Below are 26,393 nucleotides of genomic sequence, written 5' to 3' on the forward strand. Positions count from 1 at the left end.
GCCTTTAATGAACTTGTTCCCTAGTCAATACCTACCCCGTTTGGTTTTGTTTGTGTTTTGTTTGTTTGGTTTTGTTGTTTGTTTGTTTGTTTGGGGTTTGGTTGGTTTTTTTGTTTGGGTGGTTGGTGTTTTTTTGTTTCTTTCTTTGGGCTGGCTTTTGAAACCTTACATTTCTATTAAACTGCTTCCTAGCCTTTGGAAATGTGCAAGGGAGAATACAAAATCCTTCTGGTTGAAAAAGTCAATGCATTTACCAACAGAAAAAGAAACCCCTATACAAATTTAAGCAGAGTGCTATGAAATGTTAATAAGTGCTTTTTCCACTAGCAGTAGCATTTTGTAAGTAGAATTAGATGAAAGGACTGTAGATTAACCAAATAAGAATTTCCCTGCATGATGGTGTCTTTGGGTAAAACTCTGCACATCACTGACACTCGGGAGTCTCTGGGATATTTATTCTTCAAAACACAGCAGCTGAATGACTGACCACCGACTGGGTAAGATGAGGTGGGAATGAAAATCATCCCCTCCCTGCAGCTCAGGCTCTTTCCACTTGCACCTGTGCAGCAATCCTGCCTCTCTGCTTTGTACAGCAATGCAAGGAGGAAGTTGGTCATGCTTGCTCATTGGCTGCCAGTGACCAGCCCTTTTTAGGGATATAGATGATTGTGGTGCCTCTTATCCTGTCTTGAGTTTGAAGTCCCTGCTGGGATGCCAGAGAAGACCATAGAGCCACTCCTGGAGCCAGACATAGCAAGTACAGGACTTGCAAGTGTTGTGGGTGGTAATAACAGGTAATGGAGGCTTTCAGTGGAGAGCATTAATTTTAAATGTCTGGTACCATTTTATGGCGCTGCAAAAGTCCCACGTCAATTAGGAATAAAATTCATAAGGTGTAATGAGGACAGACTGCAGCACAGTAAAACTCCGCCCTAAGGGGGTTGTACAGAGCAAAATTTTCATGAATAATTGTGACTGAGATGACAGTTCTTTCCCCTTTCACGTTTAGGTGGCAGCTATGCCCTGTCAAGCAAGCTTGAGGCTGTTCTTTGTGAACTGACAGGACCCAGGTAATGCCACCCTACAGCCATGATGTGGTGGGCAGCATTACCCACGTGTGGGGTGGGAGAAGAGCTCCATTGTATGAGGGTGTGTCATGACATATTGCTGGCATTAAGGCCATAAAATGGGACACAGGCAATAATGTCACTGCAGAGACGTGTTCAGGTGCAGTCTGGAGATCTGGTCAGGATCCCCCATAGGTTGAGATGGGAGTTGAGCCACTTCTGTCCAGGGCTTGCAGCCACTTTGGCAGCACTGTCAGTTCCCTGCCCTTCAGCTTGGCCCCATGGGAAGGGGCCTGGGTATGAAGGTGTTAGTATGGTTCCTGAGCTGTGCAGGATCTGTGCTGGCCACTACCTGACCTCTGCCTTCCCCAGCTCTGCTGCTTCCACATGGATTTTGACAGGAGCTTGTTTAGCCAGGTGGGTGGAAGAGCTGTCTGAGTCACTGTCAATTCCAGTTTTGTGGCACTGTGATGTTGATCTGTAGGGCTGTGAAATTGATTCCTGTGGGCCAGCAGAGCTTATCTCAAAAACTCCCTTTGTCACAAAAATCCCTGTCAAGAATTGTTCTCCCTTTTATATAAGCTCATGCTAGGGGTTTATTAAACCAAAATATTGGCATCTTAAAAAGTAAGGGGAAATCATTTGAGAGGCATACTAGGAGGGAGTTTTTGGTATAGTTTCACTCAAATTTGCTGCCTAGTTGCTGATAAAAATGGCAGTGGCCATTTGATTGACTAAATAAATGGCATGTTTTGCAAACTCAGTGGTTGATATGTAAGATTAAAGGAAAACAGATGCCCTTCTGTCTGTTACAACTCCAAAATATGGTACGATGAGGAACCTGAAGAACATAGAATTTCTCCATCCTCTTTCAGGCTGTGACCAATTCCTAGTAAGACTAATATTTGGGACTCTTGGATCTTGTTTACTGCTGAGTGCCTCCAGCTAGGTGCTGATTATTTATCTTTTTGTTTCAGCCCAAGGGGCTCATTTGTTCCAGCGCTTGTTGTACCGTGTGGTTGTGGGGATTCGGGCAGCCGTTCCTTAAACGGACTTTCTCCTGGCAAACAGGGGTATGATTTTTAGAAAATTAGCATGGGCATCTTCTCCGGGGATGAGTCAGTCAACAGCTGGGCGGCGTGAGGCGTGGAGCACAGGAAGAAAAGGTTTTCTGCAGCCGTGCAGCCTGAACCAGGCATTCCTGAGTGTCTTCAGCTTTTTCTTTTTCACTTTGAGGTGCAGCCCCTCCGTGCTGGGGAAGCTCGGTCCACTCGAGGGGCTGCCGGGGCCGCCGGAGGCTGCCGGGGCAGCCGGGGCCGGGGCAGGCTGGCAGTCCCGCTCCGCAGGCTGCACTTCCACAGCTGGACTCGGAGCGATTGGCCCGTGCGGATCATGTGGGAGAAGCAGGAATTCTGAGTTGTAGCTTTTGGCACTCCTTTTTCTTTTAAAGCGCTTGCTCTTTTCAGCTCCCTGGGGCTTGTTGCCTCCCTCCTTTCATTACCCTGATTATAATCTGGAGTAGCCACAGCAGAGACCGATTATAAAGGAGCAGAGATGTTTAAGCAGGTGCCCAGGACTTCGGGTACGGGTTGTTACTACCTAAATTCGGTGTCACCTGAGGGCCAGGATATGTATGATTCTATGTACGTGAGATTCGACCAAACCACCAGGCGCCCTCCCTACAGGATGAGCAGGATTCTTGCCCGTCAACAGCTACTGACGAAAATCCAGCAAGGTGAGTTACTGGCAGAAGTGCTCCTTAGTCTGGAGTTGCTGCAGGGTCTGCAGGCCCCTCTTTTTTGTGCAAGAACAGGTTTTAATGCCTCGTATTTCACGCTGTTTTCCTGTCTCTGGTCTGAACTAATCTGTTCTGAGTTGAAGTTTAAAATAGTTGTTCATACCTTTCTGTTCCTACACACGCACACATACACTGAGAACCAAGAGACAAACACTAGTGCATGATTAGCTATTTAACTAAATTTTCTTTTAATCATAAACTATGCAGTAGCTTAGGTGCTGAAGTTCGGCTTTCCATCTGGCAGAGCAGTTACTGGCATGAGCACGTCTGCTGCAATTGCTACAGGTAAAATCTGCCTGTGGTAAAGCACAGAGGAAAATTAGATGATCTTCTAGTTCAAAACAGCAGAAGTCTAGAGTGGCTGGAAGAAGACAGCTGGGGATAACACCCTTTGGAAACAAGCATGTACAACTGTCAGAGGATTAGGAAACTTGTCCCATGTCCTTAAAAATAATTGCTGAATGGGCTGTCTGCAGCTGCTTGTGCAGTTATCTAGACAGTCATTACAGATGTATTGATTTGGTTTTTCTGATAAATACATGTACAGTACTAAAGCTAAATATAGATTAGCTTCAGAAGAAATCCTTTGACCTGTGCATGCAATTAAGAATCTTATTCAGCATTGTTAATGGAAAGATAAAAATATGAAAGGTGACTGTACTGATTTTTTCCAGACTAAAAAGTAAATCAGTACATGGTTTTTTTATTATTGAATGTAGTTTTGTATGGCATCCTGTTTCCGAAGTGGATGTGGTCTTACATGCAGAAAAAAAGAGTATCTTGTGTGTTTGTCACAAAAAAACCCCCAAACTAAAATCCTGAAGTTAACAGCTGCTTTCTTGACTGCTTGCCAAAAGGTGTTTGATTCTGTTAACCAGGGGCAGGCATAGAGGTAACATCATTTATTGTCATATCTGGCAAATACCACTGGACTTGGTGTGAGCTTCTGACCATCAGCAGTTAAATGGACTGGCTATTTCTGGGTGTTGCTTTCCAGTAAGATTCTGTATATACATGGCTGTCAAACTCTGGCAGAAGTACAGGGATATGGTGATGAAACTTTAATTGCTTTTATAAAGAAAACAATACATAATTCTTTGGCCAGCTTTTAAAAAAAGATGCAAAAGATAGTTTCTGTGGCAATTAGGAAAACGCAGTTGTTTGCAAGGCTGACTCAGGAACTGGTTGTGTTTGAAGGATAGTGGTCCTCACTGCAGCTCTAATTTCAGGAAGGATGTTATGTCACTCTGTGTACCCAGTTTACAGCCTGGATTGAATGGAAAGAAAGGGTGATTTGATTCTCTCCAGGTTTATTTGAAAGTGTTTTGGGTGCAGTGCTAATACCAGTGTAGCTTTGAAGTAGTAGTTGTGGATGAGCTGGATTAACACACCTCTGCTAACTGTCACAGTGCTGTTTAAGGTTCCCTCTTGTAACCTGTAACCCCTCAGCTGTCCGGGACAGCCAGAGCTGCCAAGTCACCCAGTGGTGCTAAGGCTTTTGACGGGCTGTGTGATGGGACAGGGAGGAGTTTCCAAGTTTTAACTTATCTTCCTGCAGCTGGTTGCACAGATGGTCAGTTTGTGGTAAATGGCCTCTACTCCTCTGCTATAGCTTTCCAACCTGTCCTGCAGAGAGCTGTGGGAAATTGTCTTTGTATAGGGCCATGATGATGTGATATGTTTTACAGTTCAGTGTACTAAATATTTGTGATTTCTGGATCACTAAAAATGCATTGTGGCTTTCTTCACTTCTTTTATTGATGGCAAACTGGGAACAGAGTCTGCTGGTGGTGAAGTGTCAGTTCATTAGCAATAATGAAATTCTGTGTGCAAATAGATGCTGAAGCATGTGTATGAACCCGTATGTAGGAATACATACAGGTAATGCAAAACTAAAGGCAGTGCCCCAAGTAGTGACTAACAATTTTGATACAAAGGTCTCTTCCAGCCTGGCTTGGTTTATTCTGAAGTTTATTCTGGTGCTGGTTGCCTGGGAGAAGAGACCAACCCCCTCCTGGCTGCAACCACCCTAATGTCCTTTCTGCTTTGGTTCCCCACAAAAATCCAAGTACTTTGAATAAAAAATCCAATACCATGAAAAAAAAAACAAAAACAAACAAACAAACAAAAAAACACCCTTCAGAATAAACTCAGGAGTTGATCTGCTGGAGGGTAGAGAAGCTCTGCAGAGGGACCTCGACAGGCTGGACAGATGGGCAGAATCCAACGGCATGAGATTGAACACATCCAAGTGCCAGGTTCTGCACATTGGCCACAACAACCCCATGCAGAGCTACAGGCTGGGGTCAGAGTGGCTGGAGAACAGCCAGGTAGAGAGGGACCTGGGGGTGCTGGTTGATGGTAGGCTGAACATGAGCCTGCAGTGTGCCCAGCCAGCCAAGAGGGCCAATGGCATCCTGGCCTGTATCAGGAACAGTGTGGCCAGCAGGAGCAGGGAGGTCATTCTGTTCCTGTACACTGCACTGGTTAGGCCGCACCTCGAGTACTGTGTCCAGTTCTGGGCCCCTCAGTTTAGGAAGGATGTTGACTTGCTGGAACAAGTCCAGAGAAGAGCAACGAAGTTGGTGAAGGGTTTGGAACACAAGCCCTATGAGGAAAGACTGAGGGAGCTGGGGTTGCTTAGCCTGGAGAAGAGGAGACTCAGGGGTGACCTTATCACTCTCTACAACTACCTGAAGGGAGGTTGTAGCCAGGTGGATGATGGTCTCTTCTCCCAGGCAGCCAGTACCAGAACAAGAGGACACAGTCTCAGGCTGTGACAGGGGAGGTTTAGGTTGGATGTTAGGAAGAAGTTCTATACAGAGAGAGTGATTGCCCATTGGAATGGGCTGCCCAAGGAGGTGGTGGAGTCGCCGTCATTGGAGGTTTTCAGGAGGAGACTTGATGGGGTGCTTGGTGCCATGGGTTAGTTGTTTAGGTGGGTTGGATTGGTTGATGGGTTGGATGCGATGATCTTGAAAGTCTCTTCCAATCTCGTTTGGTTTATTCTGAAGGTTTATTCTGAAACAAGTTAGCAGTACTAAAGAAAAAAGAAAAGGGAAAAAAAAGGGCAAAATCTAGCTAGTGTAACTCAATTTGAAACCTTTATTTTTATTCTGGATGACCACCAGTCACAGACACAATTTTCACTAGGTTTCACTAGGTCAGCATGTCTGTGCTTGCCCTGTTCAGACTGTAAGCAGTGTGGTACTGCAGACAGTACCAGTCCCGGAGGGCACTGGAAGAGTCCTGTAGTATGAATGGACATATCAGCCTGCGCTTTTAGAGGTTAGTGAGTTTTACCCAATGACAAATGGGATTCATTACTAATGGGAGTACTGCAGAACAGCTAACCAAGAATGTATTGAAAACTAAATCAGGGGATGCAAGATGACAACCAAAACTTGCTTTCAGGCACCCAGTGAAACATGTAAATTATTATTAAGTCTTGCATTTGTTTGTCCTTGAATCATACATTTTAAGGTGATTAAGACAATGTATTTGCAGCCTGCTGCCCCAGTTCTTGTGTTAGTACCTCCCCAATTTGAATGTAGCCTGTTTTTTGAGAAACATCCCTCATTTTAATATTGCTGGAACAGTGAACCCTGCCTGCTTAATTGCTTTGCTCAAAACAGATCTGCCACATGTTTAAGTGCTGAACTGCCTTGGGGCTCATTCTAATACCTGCTCTCTACTTCTTGTGCACATAATTCTCAGTAGCTGGTTTTCATACTGGAGTCACCCACAGCAGGAAACATGGAAGGTTTTGTATGAGGCATATTTTTCCTTAGTGAAAGGAATTCTGAACAAAATCAGTGTATCCAGCTGACAGTGCAAAAGCAGTGAAAACTTTCATTCCAGAATAGGAACCTGGTTCACCAATGCAGTGTGATACAGTCTGTTGCAGATACTGCTATGTTTTCAGCCGTTAGCTGCATGGACTATTCTGAACGATGCTAAACTACTCTGCCTGTCATGTTGTGCGATACAGCTTTCTTCCTCACTGAAAAACACATTTGCTGAAGAAGGCTTCCTTTTTATTTTCCTTTGGTGTTAGTTAAAAATAAACTAAATGAATCATTAGAGGACTTATGCCTTTTAATCATTTCTAAAAAGAAAACCACCACAAGGGAAACGAAAGGAACCAGACTGTTATTTTAATCAGATCATACTTTGAAAGTCCTAAATATTTGGTTTATGTACACCACCAACTCCTTGAGGCAGAATTATGTGGTGGCCTCTGAATATAAGTAGTAATTATCTGTCTGATATTAAATAGGTATTTTCAAAATGTGATCTTTTGATGATTCCCTTTTCCCCCTAATCCCGTTAGTTTCCATGCTGAAGGGGACACATGCCTCAGCATAAAGGAACAAGGTGTAGCATGCTTCGTCTGAGATATTTATTCAAACTCTGTATGCAGTAACTGTATGAGAAGTCATTAGTGATTGCTCATGTTCCCTTTAAATAAATAAGGTGGTGACTTTCAAGAAATTATATGACATGAGTCACAAAGTTGTTGTTTCTTTCGCAGTGCATGACTAAATTCAGTGCAGAACAGAAAATATAAAAGTGGCTGTAGGTGGAAAGTAATGAAGAATTAAGGCCACACTCTGAAAAGGTTAAATTGAAATTGTTGATTGTACAGCAGAAGTGGAGTGTAAGTCGAGGTGAATGAAGCCTCATCTGCCCCAACACAGCTCCACATTACAGGTAAAGAAATGTCCCTGTTCACCTATGGTAGAATTTAATTGTAAGACTGCACTTTCAGTAAGAAAATAATACAAGAAACAGATGAAAATAAGAAAAATTCCTATTTTCAGTGAGTAAATTCCAGCCCACAGTGTGATTTGTCTCTGTTTATGTCCACAGGCAAAAGCAGTTAAAGGGCATTGTTCAATGGAGTCATCTACCTTTTCAAGGCAAACTCTCCATTCAACACTAAACAGATGTTTCATACTCGTATATGCTCCAGTTCAGTTTTGACCTCGGTACTATTACATCTCTGTCACCTGCATTTGTCTGGTTTGAGCAAGCATCATAGGTGCAAACACAAATGTACTTTTCTGTCTATAGTTTTCCCTTTGGAACTAATTCAACATGTTTAATTCTTCTAAGCATGAATACAGCTTGTGGAAGGTGTTAACAGAGGGATGCAAGTGACTTGGCAAAAAAAAATGTTCATTTTAGATTAGTTTGAATTTCAGCTGTTAGTGTAAATCTGCAATACACTCTCATACTAAAAAGGAGAACTTGTAAGTCAAGCAAGTGAAAACATTACAGCTGTGGCCTGCATTAAAAAAAAAAATCAAGATTACATTCTGGATATACTCACAGGTACAGATTACCTATCCGTCCCTGGAGATGGGAAACAGGATACGATTCTGTAATTCTATATATAATATCTGAAGGGGACCTACAGGAAAGCTGGAGAAGGACTGTTTACAAGGGCATATAGTGATAAGATGAGGAGCAATGGTTTTAAACTGGAGCATGGCAGATTTAGGTTGGGCATAAAGCAGAAGTTCTTTACAAGGAGAGTGGTGAAATACTGGAACAGGTTGCCCAGATACGTGGTTGAGGGCCCATCCCTGGTGACATTCAAGGTCAAATTTGATGGTTCTCTGAGCAAACTAATCTGGTTGGAGATGTCCCTGCTCACTTCAGGGGAATTGAACATGGTGATCTTTGAGGGTCCCTTTCAACCCAATGCATTCTATGATTCTGTGATTCTGTGAATTAAAGACACAAGTTTTGTTCAGACGTAGAGGACAAATTATGGTTGCTCAGACAACCTAAACCGTAGCATTTCCTGCATTCTAGATGCTGGTCACTTTTCTTACACATCTTTAAAAGTCGTTATCTGAACCCAGGAAAGTGAAAGATTAAACAAAAAGTTTCAGACACTTCCATTTAGGTCATCTCTTGGCTAGTGCAAATGACCTCTTGCCTCTTGAGCTGGTGAGATAACTCATGGCAGTAATGGTTTATAAGTCGCTTTCAACCCCTGTGCCTGTGCTTGAGATGGCCCTCTGTGCTCCAGCCAGAGGAGACGACAGATCTGGGGCCAGGGTGGCCTAGGGCACTGGAAAGAACATCCTCAGCTTCAGAGCCACCTTGCAGACCACTGCCAGGACATGGTCCTTCACTGATTCCAGTGCTCCCCATGTATGGGGCAGGTGTGTGCTCATGGTACAGGGATCTTTGGGTTGGTGAACAATATGAAGTCTTGACAAAGTCTGTGGAAACTGTGTTTTTTAGAGTATTTGAAGGTCCATTAGAAACTGATACCCCATGTCACAAGCAGCATCTTCATCATCCTCTTTCCTTATACACTCTTTGCTTAAGCCCTTACCCCTAAACTTGAAGAAACTAGAGTTTTTCAACTAAATTGTATGATTTCTTTTAAAATAACTTTTTTCTAAACTTGTACTCTGAAATCATAGAATCAGAGAACGCTTTGTGTTGGAAAGGACCTTTAAAGGTCATCTAGTCCACCTCCCCTGGAACGAGCAGGGACATCTTTAACTAGGTCACATAGCTTGAATCAGATATCCAACCTGCCCTTGAAGGTGTCCAGGGATGTGACATCCACCATCTCTGTGGCCAATTTGTTCCAGTGTTTCACCACCTCATTATAAAAAAAATCTTCCTAATATCTAATCTGAATCTATGTTTCTTTAAAGTCATTGCCTACTGCAACAGGTCTTGCTGAAAATACTGTCCCCATTTTTCTGATAGGCCCCCTTGAAGAACTAAAAGGCTGTGATAAAGTGTCCCTAGAGCCTTCTCTTCTCTGCTTCAGACTGAACAACCCCAACTCTCTTGGCTGTTTTTCATAGGAGAGGTGTTCCAGCCCTCTGATTATGTGGCCCAACTCTGGGCTTGCTTCAAGAGGTCTGTGCATTTCCTGTGCTGAGGGCTTCAGAGCTGGACACAGTACTGCAGATGGAGTCTTACCAGAGCAGAATATATGGGGAGAATCCACTGGCCTGACCTGTTGGCAGGATGTGGTTGACTTTCTGGGCTGAAAGCACACATTGTTGGCTCATGTCCAGTTTTTTGTCCACCAGTAACCACAACTTCTTCTTTACAGGACTACTCTCAATCACATCATCCCACAGCTTGCATTGATATTCAAGATTGCTCTGATCCTGGTGCAGGACCATTCCCTTGGCCTTGTTAAACCTCATGACAGGCTTGAACCTCAAGCCTGTCAAGGTCCTGCAGGATGGCATTCCATCCCTCTGATGTGTTAACTGCACCACTCAGCTTGGTGTCATCTGCAGACTTCCTGAGGGTACACTCAACAAGTATGGCTGAAGTATTTGTGAGGCACGTTCACACAAAAAATGTGAACATCTTGTAGGGTATTTATAAACCCTGAGATGTGTTTATATTTAAAATATATATAGTATGAGAGAAAATGCAGTCCAGCTAATTAAAGTTTTTAAAAGTTTGTGCTTTATAGATAACAGGATATTTGAAAGAGAGAAACCCTTCTTGAAGCCACTGCCTGGCAAAGGGCTTCAAAAGCTGAAATTGTCATGAAATACCTCTGTGGAACTGGAGATCAGTCACAGTGGTGATAGTGGGTCCTCCTGACCTTATAACTTCCCAGCCACTGAGTGCCTGTGACACTTCTGCTGATACGTGCAGGTTGAACTCCAAGAAGTACTCCCAAGAGACCCCACCTGGAGTACTGCATCCAGTTCTGGAGCCCCTATTACAAGAGGGATCTGGACTTGCTGGAATGTGTCCAGAGAAGGGCCATGAGGATGATCAGAGGGCTGGAGCACCTCTCCTATGAGAACAGATTGAAAGAGTTGGGGCTGTTCAGTCTGGAGAAGAGAAGGCTCCGAGGTGACCTAATTGTGGCCTTCCAGTATCTGAAGGGGGCCTAATAGAAGACTGGGGAGGGACTTCTCAGGATCTCAGGTAGTGATAGGACTAGGGGGAATGGAATGAAGCTGGAGGTGGGGAGATTCAGGCTGGGTGTGAGGAGGAAGTTCTTCACCATGAGAGTGGTGAAGCCCTGGAATGGGTTGTCCAGGGAGGTGGTTGAGGCCCCATCCCTGGAGGTGTTTAAGACCAGGCTGGATGAGGCTCTGGCCAGCCTGATCTAGTGTGGGGTGTCCCTGCCCATGGCAGGGGGGCTTGGAACTAGATGATCCTTGAGGTCCCTTCCAACCCTGACTGATACTATGACACTAAGTAAATCTTGGCTTTTCTTTCAAGTTAGGGGACTTTTGCTCTCAATTTCACTGAAAGCAGGATTTCATCCTAGGTGAAATCTTAACTTGAGACATTTTTGTTTTGAAATTGTTTGTGGGGAAGTGAACAGCTGCTGCTGTGCTATTTATCTTCTGTATTGATCACTGAGAAGATTTTTACTTTTCTCATGAACTCATAATTAGAGCCAGTAATGTTAAAAGATATTTAAGCCAATAAATGCAAGATATATGCTCAGTAAATGAATTGTCAGAGTAATAAAAGTGGGTTTGTGGGGTTTTTTTAGTTCAAGTTTAGAAGAAGTGGTAAGTTGTGGGTATATAAAATGCTACTTAATGGAGGGGAAATGGAAATTACACACAAAATTAGATTAATGAAGATAACCCATATATAGCACTTTTATTACTAGGAGACTCTTATATCTGTATTTATACATAAATCTCTAAAATTAAAGTTCAGTATTTGTACCATAATCATGGTAAATGTTAATTTAAAAAAATCTGCAGCTTTAGGTTCCAAGCAGATACTCTTTTTCACTCTAGGCAATAGATCCTTGTGGACTCTATCTTCATTTTGCTTCAGATGCAGACTGTTAAGTCATTGACAGCATCTTAGCTGTCGTCATTGTTTTTATCTTTCTCATCTCATACAATATTCTCAGACTTCTGGTTGCATTTAAATAATTATAGGAGCTGTTTCATATAGGGCATCACATACATTCAGAGTAGTGTTTAAGCCTCTAATGGAAGGGACTGAGAAAACAAGTCCCTTGTAGTTAGGTTGTTAAACAGTTGTCCATAGTGGAGGTTGTTAACACTTTCTAAGAGCTTCTTTCAAGGATAAAATGATGAATTATGTGGCCTGTGGGCTTGCTCTAGTACATGCTAGTTGGGTGATTTATTATTTATACTTGTTTTATGGGTGTTTGAATGCAGGCAAGTTGGTAACTCCTCCTCTTCATGCCTCATAAAGTTCTCATGTGTTGTAGTTTTTGCTTTAAAATCTGTTGATTTCCCATTTCAGGTTCAGTTCAAGGAGTCAGCTGAGCTTACTAGAGCAAACCATTGCATCACTAATTGCACATCATGGTAGGGGAGAGATGGGCTTGAGCACCTTGAGCCGGACTCTTTAGAAGCTATTGAAGAGCAGACAGCATGATTCCGAGAACTTGGGAGCATTATGACTTAGCTGAAAAGAATGTCTGTGACTCAATCTGAAAATATCTTGTGGCTTTTCATCTCTCATCTGTTATAGGACTGAGGAGTTTAATTCTACTGGGAGAAGAAAATATCACTTCAGACTACATGAGGTTTTCACATGCGTACACCTGCAGATGAGCAAAAGTTTCTGTCTTTGTGAGAAGTTAGGCAAACTTGGAGAAATAACAGTGTAAAATACAGGCTGTGTGGTATGTCTTAAGTAAATACCATCTGCTAAGAATGGAAGCTGACTCGCTGGAACATACCAGACGCTTTGCTTTCCACTAAAAGTCCTTTGCCAAAGAAGGACTCAGCCCTGCAACTTACTCAGATGAATCTTCCTCTGTCCTAAAGCAGCATAATAATAAATCCTAATAATGTCAACTGGTATTGTTTTAATGAGCTAGATATTACAGGCCTTTGGCAATAGTTGTACTTTCTTTTAATAGGCTTGTAGATAGAGAAAGGTTTGCTTGTGTAAGCAGAGTTTTCAGGATTTGGAAGCAAAATTTGTATATACTTTTTGTTGTCTCTCATTTAGTCCTAACAGCCTAAAGAGTATCTGAATTTGTTCCCGCTTAATGTGTCTAGTGTCTTTCATGGTTTGTTTATTTTATGGATTGTGCTTTGCTTATTTCTGATTCTCCATCGCTTCAGTGGTTTAGGAGTATGGCGAAAAAGTAGTAAGTTCAAAACGGAATCTCTGCTTTACTTCCATCTTTTATCCTCTTCAGTCACAAACATACACCCACCAACATCTCCTACCTCCTAAACCTGCAATTTTCTGGGAGACTTCTCAGCTTCCTTCTTAAAGTCACGTTTGCAGGAAAATATGACAGCATTTCCTTGCAGGATGCAGTACAGCTTTTACTACTGAATGTGTCCAGAAGTGAGGATGATGGTACAGCTTTTATGCTTCTCTTGGTGCTTCTCTACAAAGGGGCTGCTGCTTCTACAACCCCCCCCCCCAGCACATGTTAGTTTTCTTAGATCTCTAACAACTTTCTGCTTTTCCTTACTACATATATCCTTTGGGTCACTATTTCATTGTGTATTATGCACATTATGCAGAAGCTTCTGTTTGCAGTTGTTAGATCTTAACACATTATCACATTATGATCCTGTGTTGGAACTAGGTTTATGGCAGTAACGTATCCTTCTGAGTCAAAGTGAGCATGTCTGTACTGATAAATAAGAGGAATGGAAGGTGAGCTGGAGTACTCTATGTTCTGCTGAGCAAGTGACTCCCTGGTTCTGTTTTTGCCTTCTCCAGATTGTTCAACCCAGAGCAAGTCTATGGGAGAGAGGACTAGTCCTAGGCAGTCCAAACACGAGCTGAGTGATGCCACTTGACTGAAAAAAAAAAAGAGAGATTCAGGCTTTTATTTAACAGTGTAAATGTAACCACTACTGCCATAGAAGGTAAAAACAAGGAGAAACCTTGCTCCACATGTCCAAAGATTTAACATTAATGCTTCTATAGTATTTACCCTGAAAGAGGTAAAAATTTCCCTGCTGTAATACAGTTTTTAATGCTTGAAGTTTTGGAAGGAAATGCACAGAAGTGAATGTATCTATCATGAGCTGCCTTTCCACTTGTGTAAAAGCAAAAGTAAATTCTGTTAAAAAGCCAGCTACTGAAGTCTTTCCCATTATTTGATGCAGCAGACAGTTCACATGAGCTAACCACCACCCCAGCTGCCTTCTTTTGAAGTCAGTATCCCAAATCTGTGTGTAATCAAAACCAAATAACTAGAGTCCAAATAACAGACTCCAAATAACTAGATCACATTGCCTGTCCCCATAACTGTAACATCATCAAGCATCCTGGTAAAGAACCTAAGACTTGAAAAGGGACCAAAGATGTACAATGACTCTAGATTCAAGAAGTATCTCTTGTCAGCACTCAGATGGCACAAGTGTAGCACTCGTGGGAAAGGCCTTTTGCATCCTTTTAGCTTCAGGAAGTAACAGAATGATTAGTTTTTCCTAGTCTCCAATTGGTATGGGAGTGGGAGTCTGGATAGGACAAGACTAGGAGCCACGCAATGTGGCTTTTTCATAATATTGCCAGATTGGCAAACTAGAATGTTGTGTGGGATGAATCGAAGTTTTGTGTCTTTAATTGCATCTGATGGTGGCAGATGAATATCTAATCATTTTGTGACTTCAAAGATAATGGCCTTCTCTTCCTGCAAATACTATCTGAGGGGAATAATGTAAAATCCAAAAGTTAATAGCTGCTGCAGATGGAGAGACAGTAAGTCCTTGGATTCTGATTTCTTCCTTTGTCTTATTTACAGTGATATTTATATATATATATTTCTAATGAGTTCTTGAAACTGCCATTCTGTCAGCTTCACTTAGCTAAAAGCATGGCAGTGTGCCTAGGTCTTATCCAGAGTTAAAAGGAGTCTCTTTTCTTTCAAATTCAGCAAGCATCAAACTATATCTAAGAGCCCCATCCAAATTAACAGGCTGAGATACTCAGAATACTTTTCCCAAAACCTCTTTACCATTCAAACTGCTGATTCTGCATTAAAACCAGATCCTCCTGCCAAAACCTGAGCCATTGCAGCGAAAGCTGCATTTCACTCCACTGCCTGAATAATGGAGGCTGGATCAAGTAATACTGGTGCTGATTCATGTCTGGAATTTTATACCTTCATCTACTGCTTCATGCTGAAAGCCAGAGCTGTCTTTGTGCTGCCAGTGGCTCTTCAAACATCACATAAGTGCTGCTGCCTAAGGAAATGCATGTCTGAGGTTCATTTCTGAGATACTTAAGGCCATCCCTCCCCACTAGCTCACAGCCCTGATGTGCTTCTTGAGGGGCTGCAGGAGGCAATGGTGTGCCCTTGCACATGGGGCACGAGGCTTTGTATATTCTGACCAAGAATGCTCTATTCAGCAGCAGCTTTTGAAGCATGGAAGAAATTTCCTGTGACATTTTAATTCTCTTTTATGTGGACCTATTTTTAGATGCTGCTGCTGCCAGTCATATCAGACACTTTGTGTCTTTTGAGTTTTTGCTAAGCTGCATAATAAGCATTTCAGCTTCCTGGTGCATAATGTCAGTGTTGCTTGCTGAAAGTCTTACTATTTCAAGTGGCCTCTTATCTTAAAATCAATTCATTAGTTCTGGCTTCTGAAGTTTGAGAGGAACAATTGCAGTTGCTAAAAAAAATGTGAATTAAGGGTTGTGTGGTTTTTTTTTCCCCCCAGTAATACTTATTTTGTCTAATATTGGGTTCTTAAAGTCTATTTTAAGACTGACAAAACAGAGGATCCTTATTTCAAGACTGTAATCTGGCTTCTGACATCCACAGCAGAGTTGTTAAGCTGGCTGAGAGAACTGGACTATGACTTGAGGGAAATTTAGTACCTTTTCTGTTAGTTGGATTATCTTTTTAGTGTGACAGTGGAAACCACTTTGCACCTCAGGTCCATGTGGAAAGAAAGCCGACAGTAACGGGAGCTGCAAAGAGGGGTCACTGATGTTCCCGTTAGCCCTGCTACATATTGTTACCTCCCACAGTTTCAGTGTCCATTCCTGTGACTAGAGCCCAGTACATGTCCAAAAACCCACCTGTGAAGTATAGCTGTGTCTTTGTCACTGCTGGCAGCCAAACTTGCTGAAGGATGATGCTCTGTTGCTTTGGATATGAGGCATCAGATGGATATGCACGAGAGCACAGTAAGGTCCCAATTGAGCTGTGGTGTAGATGCTGAGTAGCAAGTTTTCCTTACTTTATCTATCTGTCTGTTGGTCCTTGCACAGATATTTTAATAAGTATTTTTATATATAAGTTTATATATTTTTCTAAGCCTAAAAATTAAACTTCTGAGGGCATTAGGCACTTCAAGTACAACAATTTCCACAGTTCACTGTTGCTGGAAGTTGGAATGACACAGAATTTTCTCATCCACTCAGAGCACAGCAATCTGCCTTTGTATTTTTACAGACTATTCTGTCAGGTCTTAGAGGTGTGATAATAAAAATAAAATTCTGTAGTAATTTAACTGATTTATATAGAAATTAAGATTTCCAAAAGTACAGAAGTCAATAGTTTTTGCCTCATTCAACCATGATTTCACCATCCTGCTTCTCTTGATTCTGACAATTCTCCAGTCTGCACTTTTTTTGGCACCGGAGGAGCCATTCTCTAGAAATCTTCATTCATTAGCTCTCCAATAGCCTCCAATTAGGACCACTGGGCAGAGTTGCTCGAGGTATCTGTGTCTGGATTGGCTCTGTAAACAGGAACCTGTGAAATGTGTGCTATAGAAAGAAAAATAATCCCAGACTTGGGAATATTTCCTGCTTCCTTGGCAATAATGATGTTTTGGGCTAGTTGTGCCCTGATGTCAGAGGCTCTGATTCAAACCAGTTCTTTTTTCAGAACTAAGCACGTACAGTTTATGCAAGAAACCATTTTCTTACTTGAATTTAACTAAGTAGTTATGTGTTACTCAGAAATAGCTCAGGCCTTTGAAGTTGCATTGTTCTAGAAAGTTGCAGTTTGCATCCCTTTCGTAGAAGGCTTTGGCTAAGAAAAATGCTACATTGCTACTGGACTCTTGTTGGGCATAGAGCCCAAGGTTATTGTATGAGTAGGAAGATAGTCTTCAGTGGCCACTGTGTATGATGTTACATGGGAACTAGAAGAAGTCTGTAGTCTGAAATCCTAGAAATACCTTAAAGCTTTAAAAAGGGCCAACGTAAACCGTAGCATTTTTATTGCAATGGCTCTACACAGCTATTTACTCCTCACACTGGCAGGGCTTTTTATAGTTCCATGGTGTATCCTGACCGATTCTGAGAAAATAAAGATTTTCAAAACACTCTTGGTCCCAGTAAAGAGGCTGTAGCCTTTAAAGTATAAGCTGGATACAGATTACACAGAATTTTGAGGATAAGGGTGCAGGTCGGTGCATGCATATGTTTCCTTGTTCAGCAAAACCCTTCTGTTCTTACAATGCTTTCTTCCTCCTGAGAACATGAAGCTGACCAGTCTAAACTATTGCATATAGTTTGTTTTGTAGAAAACCTATGAAAAAGTGAAGTTATGTAATTAATGGTGGGCAGTGAATGTTCAGTAGAGATGGCCACAATCCATTTAAAGTGAAACAGAAATACACCACCCATTTTTGAAAAGTATTCCTTATTGAGTATGTAGCAGCTGGAATACTAGCAAGTTTTAATTATCTTCAGAACACAAAAAGCTCTTGCCAACACATGCTGGTTATTATCAGCAGCTGCTGTATGATGACATCAGTCTGTCAGCTCATAGGAGGCTCAGCTGTCTTAAATAATTGTTGTAAAATGTGAAATAGATTTATAGTGATGATCATTTCTTGTTAGATACGTTAACTACAGTTGTAATTCATGCAGAGTTTAGGTTTGTGTCTTTGTTTAACCTTTAATAAAACTGCATAAAACCACAATTAGTGTTTCGTGTTAGAGGTGCAAATAGAATGCAGTGGGAATTTAAAATATTGCACTGTGGTGCTTTTTATACAATTCATTAGAAAGAATCAAATTCCCTGTTGTCAGGGCTTCAGCATTTGTGTAAATGTTTGTATTCTATTCTACCTTTGAGTAACAATTACTACAGCTTTATCACACACAAAAAGATACAAATTCATTTGCTGATTTAAACATAAAGCTTTATCTTTTACAAGTCATCCTTCAATTAGCAGATCTTAATGGCAGTGGTGGTTGTCAAATCAGGTGCTGCAATACTGTTTTTTCAGTTGTAGCGTTTGGGGGGTTTAGTGACATTGGTGTACTAAAGAATCTGAGATGCCAAGAAATAGATGCAACATTTATGCTTCAGTGTCCTGTAGCAGGACACATAGCTATGGCAGACTCATTTTCAATATATTGAGAGCCTGCATCTTCTCCAAACTGGAAAATCTGTGATTAACATGATTTGCTGTTATTTTACATTCTCTGGGATGTCTTCTAATTTTGCACTGACAAAGCAAGTACAAAAGGTATCAGGCAATCTGTGAAATGGTGTGTTTAGTTATTGGCACCAAGGCAATTTTAAACCCATTCTTGTTGATATGAGTGAAGAGAAGAGGAGGCTCAGGGGTGACCTCATTGCCCTCTACAACTACCTGAAAGGTGGTTGTAGCCAGGAAGGGGTTGGTCTCTTCTCCCAGGCAACCAGCACCAGAACAAGGAGACACAGTCTCAAGCTGCGCCAGGGGGAGTTTAGACTCGAGGTGAGGAGGAAGTTCTTCACCGAGCGAGTCATTCGTCATTGGAACGGGTTGCCCAGGGAGGTGGTTGAGACATCGACCCTGGAGGCGTTCAAGGGAAGACTGGACATGGCACTTGGTGCCATGGTCTAGTCATGGGGTCTGTGTTGATAGGTTGGACTTGATGATCCTCGAGGTCCTTTCCAACCTAAGTGATACTGTGATACTGTGATACTGTGAGTGACTGAGATTAAAAGGTTCCTATTCAGAAGCTTAACCTGGAGGGAAGTGTAGCACTGAGCAGAGTGAACTCTTGACATTTTAAGGAATTCTTCAGTATGGATTAAAAAAATAAAATGTATGAGACTCTGCATAGTTTTATTTTACCAAAAAGATTATTGACTTTTCAACTTGAGTTTTCACCCAATCACTTCAATAAAATTGCAATCTGCTGAAATACAGTTCGAATTCTAGTTTTAAATAGGAATCAGACAACATTCATTCCTAGAAAACTGGTGCTGTGCATATGGTTACATGCTGTCTTCACCCCAGCTATGTAAGGGACATTTTTGTTTTGCTGTCTCAGAGACCCAAGAATTCAGATGCCAGAACAGATCCCAGCAAAGAAAAACACTGTACTGAAACAAAAGAACTCTTACTTGCAGAAAAATATTCTGTGCAAGAGCCTCACAGCAGTGCCACAAAGTGCAAGAAATACACCTGATTGTAGTCTGGTGTTTAGAAACTGTGACTGCTGATTTGATATCAGTCTGCTTCATAGAAGCTTATTAAAACCTCAAAAACTTCAGTGAACAAGAGCCTCCCAGGCATCAAGACCAAAGACTTTACAGAATCACAGAGTAATTTATGTTAGAAGACACTGGGAATTCATCTAGTCCAATCCCTGCTCAGAGCAGGGACTCCTAGATCAGCTTACCTGGGGCTATGTCAGGTTTAGTTCTGAGTATTTCCAAGGACTGATACACTAGAACTTCCAAAACTTCTTTGGGCAGCTTGTGCCAGTATTGGACCACTCTCATGGTGAATTTTCTGTCCCCCTTGTATGTAAGGCTCAGTTGGTAGCGCATCAGACCCTTAACGGGAAGGTCGCAAGTTCAAGCCTGCAGTGGGCAGTAGTGTCCTCTCTACTCTAGTCATGAGGTCTGTGGCGACAGGTTGGACTTGATGATCTTTGAGGTCCCTTCCAACCTTAGGAATACTGAGTTTCTCTCCCCTGTTCATCCACCCATCTTGCCTAAGTATTAATAGAGTTTACAATACTGCCAGTTGTTTCCCTTGTGTTGCATCCTGCCAGCTGTGTACCTCTAAAAAGTCTAGCTCCACTTTCCTGTTAAGTAGATGAAGCCAGCAGTAACCTCTCCTAGCCGTAACCTTTTCTTTTTAACAACAAAATCCATCTCTGCTAGTCCCTCCTTCAGTGCCAAGTGCTTCAGTCCTTTGACCTTTCAGGGCTTGCTCTGCTATTCCCATGACTTTCTGGTACTGGGGAACCCCAAACTGAACAGAGTAGTCTCACAAGTTTGGATTGGAGGGGTACAATCACTTACTTTGATGTTCTGGCTACATCATTCCTAAGACGTTAGCCCAGTGTGAGAGTGGCCTTCTTGGCCACATGTTGAAACTGGTGTCCAACAGGATCCTGGAGTTCTTTTCTGCAAGCACTGTCCCTGCCTTGTTGCAGAGGGTTATTCCATCCCCACTACAAGACTTAACATTTACCTGCATTGAACAGTATGAGATCCCCATCAGCAAATTTCTCCATCCTGTCAAGGTCATTTTCAAGAGCAGCCCTCCAGCATATCACTTTCTCCACGGTTTGGTATCCATGAACTTGCTGAGAGAGTACTTTATTCCATCAGCCAGGTTGTTAATAAAGACAGTATCTGTATCAATTCCTGAAGGATGCTGCTAGTAACCAACCACCAGCTGGACTTTGTACTGCTGATCACAAACTGTGAGGCTAGTGGTCCAGCTGGTTGTCACCCAGATTATATGAAGTTCACTTACCTAGTTTAGCTATGAGGATGCTGTGGGAGACCAAGTCAAAGAGAAGCTTGCTTGTTCTGTCTTCTTCCCTAGCAACCACCAGAGAACAGTCCATTGGTTACATTGTACTTAATACCATGGCTATGAGAGAGGTAAATTCAGTATCTTGCCCACAATCCTATGGCATAAACAACAGTAAACCCTTCTCACATGTAACTCTTGTCCTCTTCAGTTTAATATAAAGTAATAAACTGTGCATTAGCAGAGACAATTGGACTGGGACCTGCAACTTCAACTGCTGTAGAGCTTCCAGTTCTGCAAGGTACTCTCTATTGCATCTGTAATTCATTGAATGAAACTAACCTGCAATTCCTCTGAAGTCTTTAAACAGGAGAGTATGATGAAAGTGGAGAAAAATAAATTGAGTCTGTAGTCTTTTTTGTTGTGATTTGTCTTGGTAAGCATTCAGTCAAGCCCAATGAGTTGATGCCTTTTGAGTTAAATTGTTTTATACCAGCCTGAGGAGGTGCAGATTAGTTTAAGAAAATATGGGGCAAAGGAGAGATACAGGGTGAGATAACAGGGGAGTGGCAGCTCTGTTCTACCCCTCCCAGTATTGTTACTTCCTGTATACAGCATGAGGTGGGGCCATACTGGCAGAGCAGCTGAAGAAGTCACAACTGAAATTAAATACAAGTCAAAGGAGGGTTAAGGAGGACACAAGATGGGCACTGCTGTCAGTACTGCAGGAGATAGAGGAGCCACCAAAAAGACCTAGGGCTGCTGAATCAGAAGTTGTTTTTTACCCTGACTTCTGAGTCATATTGTTGCCAGCGGCAATGGAAAGCTGTATTTAAACTGCTATTACCTATCCAGGATTACAAGTATGACTCAGGTAAATGAGGGCAAGTACATGCAGGTCTGCTGCAGGGATGTACACACAAGAAAATGAATCTGCACAGTTTTTTATTTCTATGAAAATGGAAGAGTTTGGAGCTAAAAATAGGCATCAAGTTTTTGTTACCTACCTTTTCATTTTATATGCTGTGCCCCAATTCCTATCACCATTAAAAACAAAACAAAACAAAAAAATCCCAGATAACAAATGCATGTGAAAAATTACTTTCTCTATATAGCAAACGTGCAAAAGGCCATCACAGATTTCATGTTCATAGTAGCTGGTCCAAAGGAATAGCTTAGCCAGATAAATACTAGTACTGTTTTCACTATGGATGGCTTTAGTAATAAAGTAAGTCACTCATGAAAAAACCAAAACACCCAAACTCTACAGTTCTAGTTTAAAGGATTTTAAACTAAAAAAGCTTGAATGGCTTTAGATTATAAGGAGTCCCATGTGATTTTATATCCAGAAAATGTTACTAGAGTTTCCTCTTAATTGGAGTGTTTTATACCCCACTAGCCAGCAGAAATGAAGCTTACCATTTCTTATAAGTGGTGCTGTGTGCTTTCAAAATTAAGTATGACTCTAAAGATGTGGGCTTTAACATCCCTGACCCTCCTCCTCAGGCCATTTGAAATGCTTGAGGTAAGCAGAAGTGACAGATGTTCAGTGTCCTTTAAAATGCTGGTAGCTGCTCTGTAACGTAGGGTCTGTAGCTGTTGCTGTGCCTTGAACATAAGAAGATGGGCACAGTAAAGCTCAGTGGTTGTGGTCGAGGATAGATGGTAAGAGGGCAGCGAAGCCAGAGTTACGATTCCAGATTCCCCAATACTGTGTTCGTTTGCTAGGTCATGCTGCCATTCCAGAACAGAACATACAAAAGACATACTAGAACTAAAATAGTACCATGTATTTAGTGGAGCACTTCACATGCAGCTCTTTCCAAATGAATTGGCAAAGATACTCATATGACTGTAGCAAAGTGACCCATGTGGCAGCTGTAGGCTGCATAACATCTCTGAATGTCAATAAAACCGGTGCTGGTCAGGGCAGGTAGCTCACCTGCACCAGGCAATCCCTCACCTCCCACAAAAACTACATCACCTAACACATCTGTCTTATGACTGAACTATAGCCAAAATGATCTTTCTGAATGAAGCTTCTGGTATTGACAACAATATTAGTAGTGGGTTTGAGACTCAGAGTGAGCAGGACAAGGGCTGGGGTTTGTTTTCTGCAGTGTTGGCTGTGACCAGTGTTGGATGCTGGTCTGGAGAAGTGAGCAGCTCACTGCTCAGCCTCCTGCACTGGGCAGTGTCACTGGACACGTAATCCCACTGAAATGCACATTCTTGCCAAAGGGGATATTTTTGTCCCAGGCCACTTCCCTCACTTGGATTGAGTCTGGTAAAAGTGCAACTGCAGGAAGACTTGGATCAGGTTGATTACCCCCCTAAAAAGGAAAGACAGCTTGTATGATTTCTTTACCAGGGAGATGGTAAAAAATGTAGTGAGGGATGGGACTGCTACTTTTGATGTCAATCAGCGGCATTATGGTATTAAAGGTGAAGGGAGATTGGAGCTATGCAAGCAATTTAGAGAGGGGCAAAAAAGCAACTCAGTGTATTGGATTTCTTTGCAGATTTCTAACGTGTCCTTATTTCATAACTCACCAGAATTACTTTAAAGTAATTTCAAAGTACCTTAGGTGGAAATCTAGTATAAATATAGCAAGGTTATGCACAGAAAAAAATGTAAAACTTTTGTTCCGCATTTTGTGTACAGGAATCCAGCACAAAATCTTGGTTATGTTTGCCTGGATTTTAGTGTCTGTATTATCTGTGGTTGCAGCAATCTTGATTACTGTTGGAAAGCAGTGTTATTAAGCAGGGCCTCTCATTCTTAACAGAAGTTCCCTAGAAACTGGCAGGGCCAGCGGAATGAAAGGGCTCATTCGGAAATGCAGACCATATCTTTTTATTAAGAATTTCTTCGTGGATATTGGAAATGTAAAGTTGACATTTCAAGAGAGATCAGCGCAAGTAAAGCACACAGTGCTTGGGCAGAGGAAAGGCAGATTCTCCTGGCATTATTCATAAAGAAAACTATTGGGAGCTCATGTGAATCGGCAGGTAGGAGGTTGCAATGTGCCAGTAATATCATAGTGCTCTTGAGCGTGCTTGGGAAATGTCAAGATTCAGAATGGGTTTTGATTTAATTGCTTATCTTATTGCTGGTCCAATTTTTCTCTTCTATTTGCTTTACTTTCTTGCCTTATCACTCTCTACCACAAGAAATAGCAACACAGATTTTGGCCTTATATTTTGCATCTGTCTACAGAGATAACTTTCCATAACTGTAATTTTCATTTTGGTGTTTTCCCCTTATCACACTGCACACATGCTACCTCTTCCAATTCTCCTTGACAAAGTATGCTGACAGTGTTATTTTACATGTTTGACAGAAAGAACTCTAGTGTGCATAAGATCACTGATTAATAAAAAAGAAGCTGTCTAAACAAAATCCTCATATTTATTTTTAGTTTACATGCATTTTATTTCAGCTTTCATGCATACTTTATTTCGATTGCACAGTTTGCTTCTATAGTTGCCTCTTTCACCCTTTTTTTTTTTCTCCCCTTCTCTCTCTACTTTGTAAACAAAATTAAATAGAAATATGCCCATAAGCTGAACATTTTTTTATAAATCACAGATTTGGAATGTTTTCAGGATGTATACACTGTTGCTAAAAATAGGCAGTTTTATATTTGTGAGCCTACTGTGTTGCATAATTGGAAATCAGAGAGATGAACGCTCCTCTGCAGACATATTCATAAGCAAAAATAGTCTGTTCCCAAATTGGTGTGGTTCAGAGACTGTAGTACAAATTCCTTGATGGCTTGGAAAGCAGGACAAGGGCGCAAGGCAGTGTTGAGAGAAAACTCAAGGTGACCCTCTAGAAGTAGCCACATGCTGTTCTAAGCAACAGCCTGACCCTAGAGCAGCAGGACAGGCAGCAGGAAAACTTCCTAATTTCTTAGGGTAAGGGTGGTTTACTTCATTCAGCATTCTCAGTTCTTTGTACTTTAGTCAAGTGTAGTTTCTTGTGCATAGCTTCTTTCTGTGCCCTTGCCCTGAAGTGATCACACCCTTACAAGTATGGCTACTTCTGAGCCACGCACTGTCATGTCTTACTTTTGAGTGTGTTCTTCCATAATGTTAGGTATTCAAGTACTGTAATAAATGTGGAATTCAAGCTCACAGAAGGAAGATTGAACTGAGGACTCGACTCTGCCCCATACAGTTTCTAAGGCATTTGCAGTAAGCCACAGTTCAGCTATACAGACACAGCATCTATGCTCAGTATGCCCTGAATAACTTCCATGCATCACAGAGAGGATGAAACACATCTGTGGAAGAAACTCTATCCTGTTGACTTTGCACGTGAGATTTTTGGAAGTGCTACAGCATCAAGGTGTCTATCAGTCCATCAGTCATCTGTTTCCTCCTCTCTCCTGCAAGCTTTATTGACAGTTCCACCTGTGAATGTCCCAGCTCAAACTCATGCAGGAGATCCTGCTCTGCCCTGTGGATGTGCAAGGACACCTGTCTTGAAGATGAATTCCAGGGGGCTTCTTAGCACCTTGTCAGCTTGACTCCTTGATAAATTGTGTGGCAGTTTGTTCTGTAATGCTGTGGCTGTCCCGTTGAGCTTTTGGGTAACATGGTAATCAAAAGGACTTTGTGTGCTTTGCTTTTCTGATGGTTTAGCAATGGCCAGGTGTGGAGCCAGCAGGTGGAGAGGGATTATTCTGCATTGGCTTGTACCATCCTTACAGCATGGTGTAGATACAATGGAGGAGATATTTGTGGGGTATTAGATAACGGCTTGTGACCCAAGACAGGAATGGTGAGTTCATGCATACTGAATACTGGGGGGACCACTAGGGTGGCAGCTGTTGCCTTTCACAATCCCCATGGCACAGCTGCATGCAGACAGGAATGTCTGGCGTGGAGGGAGTACACCAGTTAGGGAATTACACAGTCATGGAGATTAAGACAACCAGGAATGTGTTGAGTAGTTTGGCATACGGCTGTTGAGGTTAGCTAGAGGCAACCATACAGATGTAGGTTTTGAACATTATCCCATCCCAAAAGATAGGTGCCATCACTGAACTGCTAACAGGATGGAACAGTGGCTTTAATTAGTGGCTACTTTGGTGCTAGAATTCAATAAGCAATGTTTCTGTGGAGATTTGGGAAAGGACCCAGGGATGATGAACATGGGTAGCCTATAAGATAATGTTTGCCTCAAGAAGAGGTAGTTTAGCTTATTTGGGCTGGTGGTGGCATTATTTGTTTGCCTTGAGGAGCACATCAATATAAAGGATTACAGACCTAAGGTGGCCCCAAAAGCAAGTAGGAGAGGATCTGCTGTCAGTGTGCATGATGCTGATGTGCCCAGGAGGTCTGGTACTTACCTGCTTGAGGAGAAGTTTTTGCTCTTAAAAGAACCTTTCCAGTGTCAGCGCTTGCAGTTACCTACTGCTGTTGTGTATGAAACCATGTGCTGGGATGACAGCAACCAGGGGAAGAAAATTGCATCACCAGTTTGGTTGCTAGAGTGCACATTTGGCTACCTGAAGGTGCCAGCAAAGCCTATTAGGTGCTGATGTGCTCAGTCTTCAAGTGCACCTACAAAGTGTGACTTTGGTCACTGCAGCTGCTCAGTACCACTAGAGCAGGGACTGCAGTGTTGTGCAATGTTGCCATTGCTTATTTTGATACTGCTTATGTGTTTCTGTGTGGGTCTCAAATATAACCAAAAGCCCTAGAGAGAGATTTATATCTCTTCTTGTTTAACTAATCTCTTGGAGACAGGTATAGTTCTGGGTTGTAACATTAATCAAAAAGTGCTTGCTGTCTTTGACCAGAAAATAAGCAAGCATTAAAATACCAATGTTCCAAGTGTTGTTGTAG

The 26,393-nt window shown here is 42.0% G+C and overlaps 1 protein-coding gene across 1 annotated transcript in view; it reads left to right on the forward strand.

Annotated features, from left to right (window-relative positions):
- Positions 1 to 2,455: 2,455 nt before the first annotated feature.
- The window catches only part of STARD13 (StAR related lipid transfer domain containing 13), a 125,273-nt gene continuing 101,335 nt past the window's right edge, over positions 2,456 to 26,393 (forward strand). The window contains exon 1 of the mRNA XM_068142989.1: positions 2,456 to 2,802. Coding sequence (XP_067999090.1) covers positions 2,622 to 2,802 — 181 coding nt within the window. The 5' untranslated portion in view covers positions 2,456 to 2,621. The remainder of the gene's footprint in view (positions 2,803 to 26,393) is intronic.

The sequence above is a fragment of the Melanerpes formicivorus genome, unplaced genomic scaffold (assembly GCF_026170545.1).
Source record: "Melanerpes formicivorus ecotype bairdi unplaced genomic scaffold, bMelFor1.0.p_v2 SCAF_1, whole genome shotgun sequence".
NCBI classification, from domain to species: domain Eukaryota; kingdom Metazoa; phylum Chordata; class Aves; order Piciformes; family Picidae; genus Melanerpes; species Melanerpes formicivorus.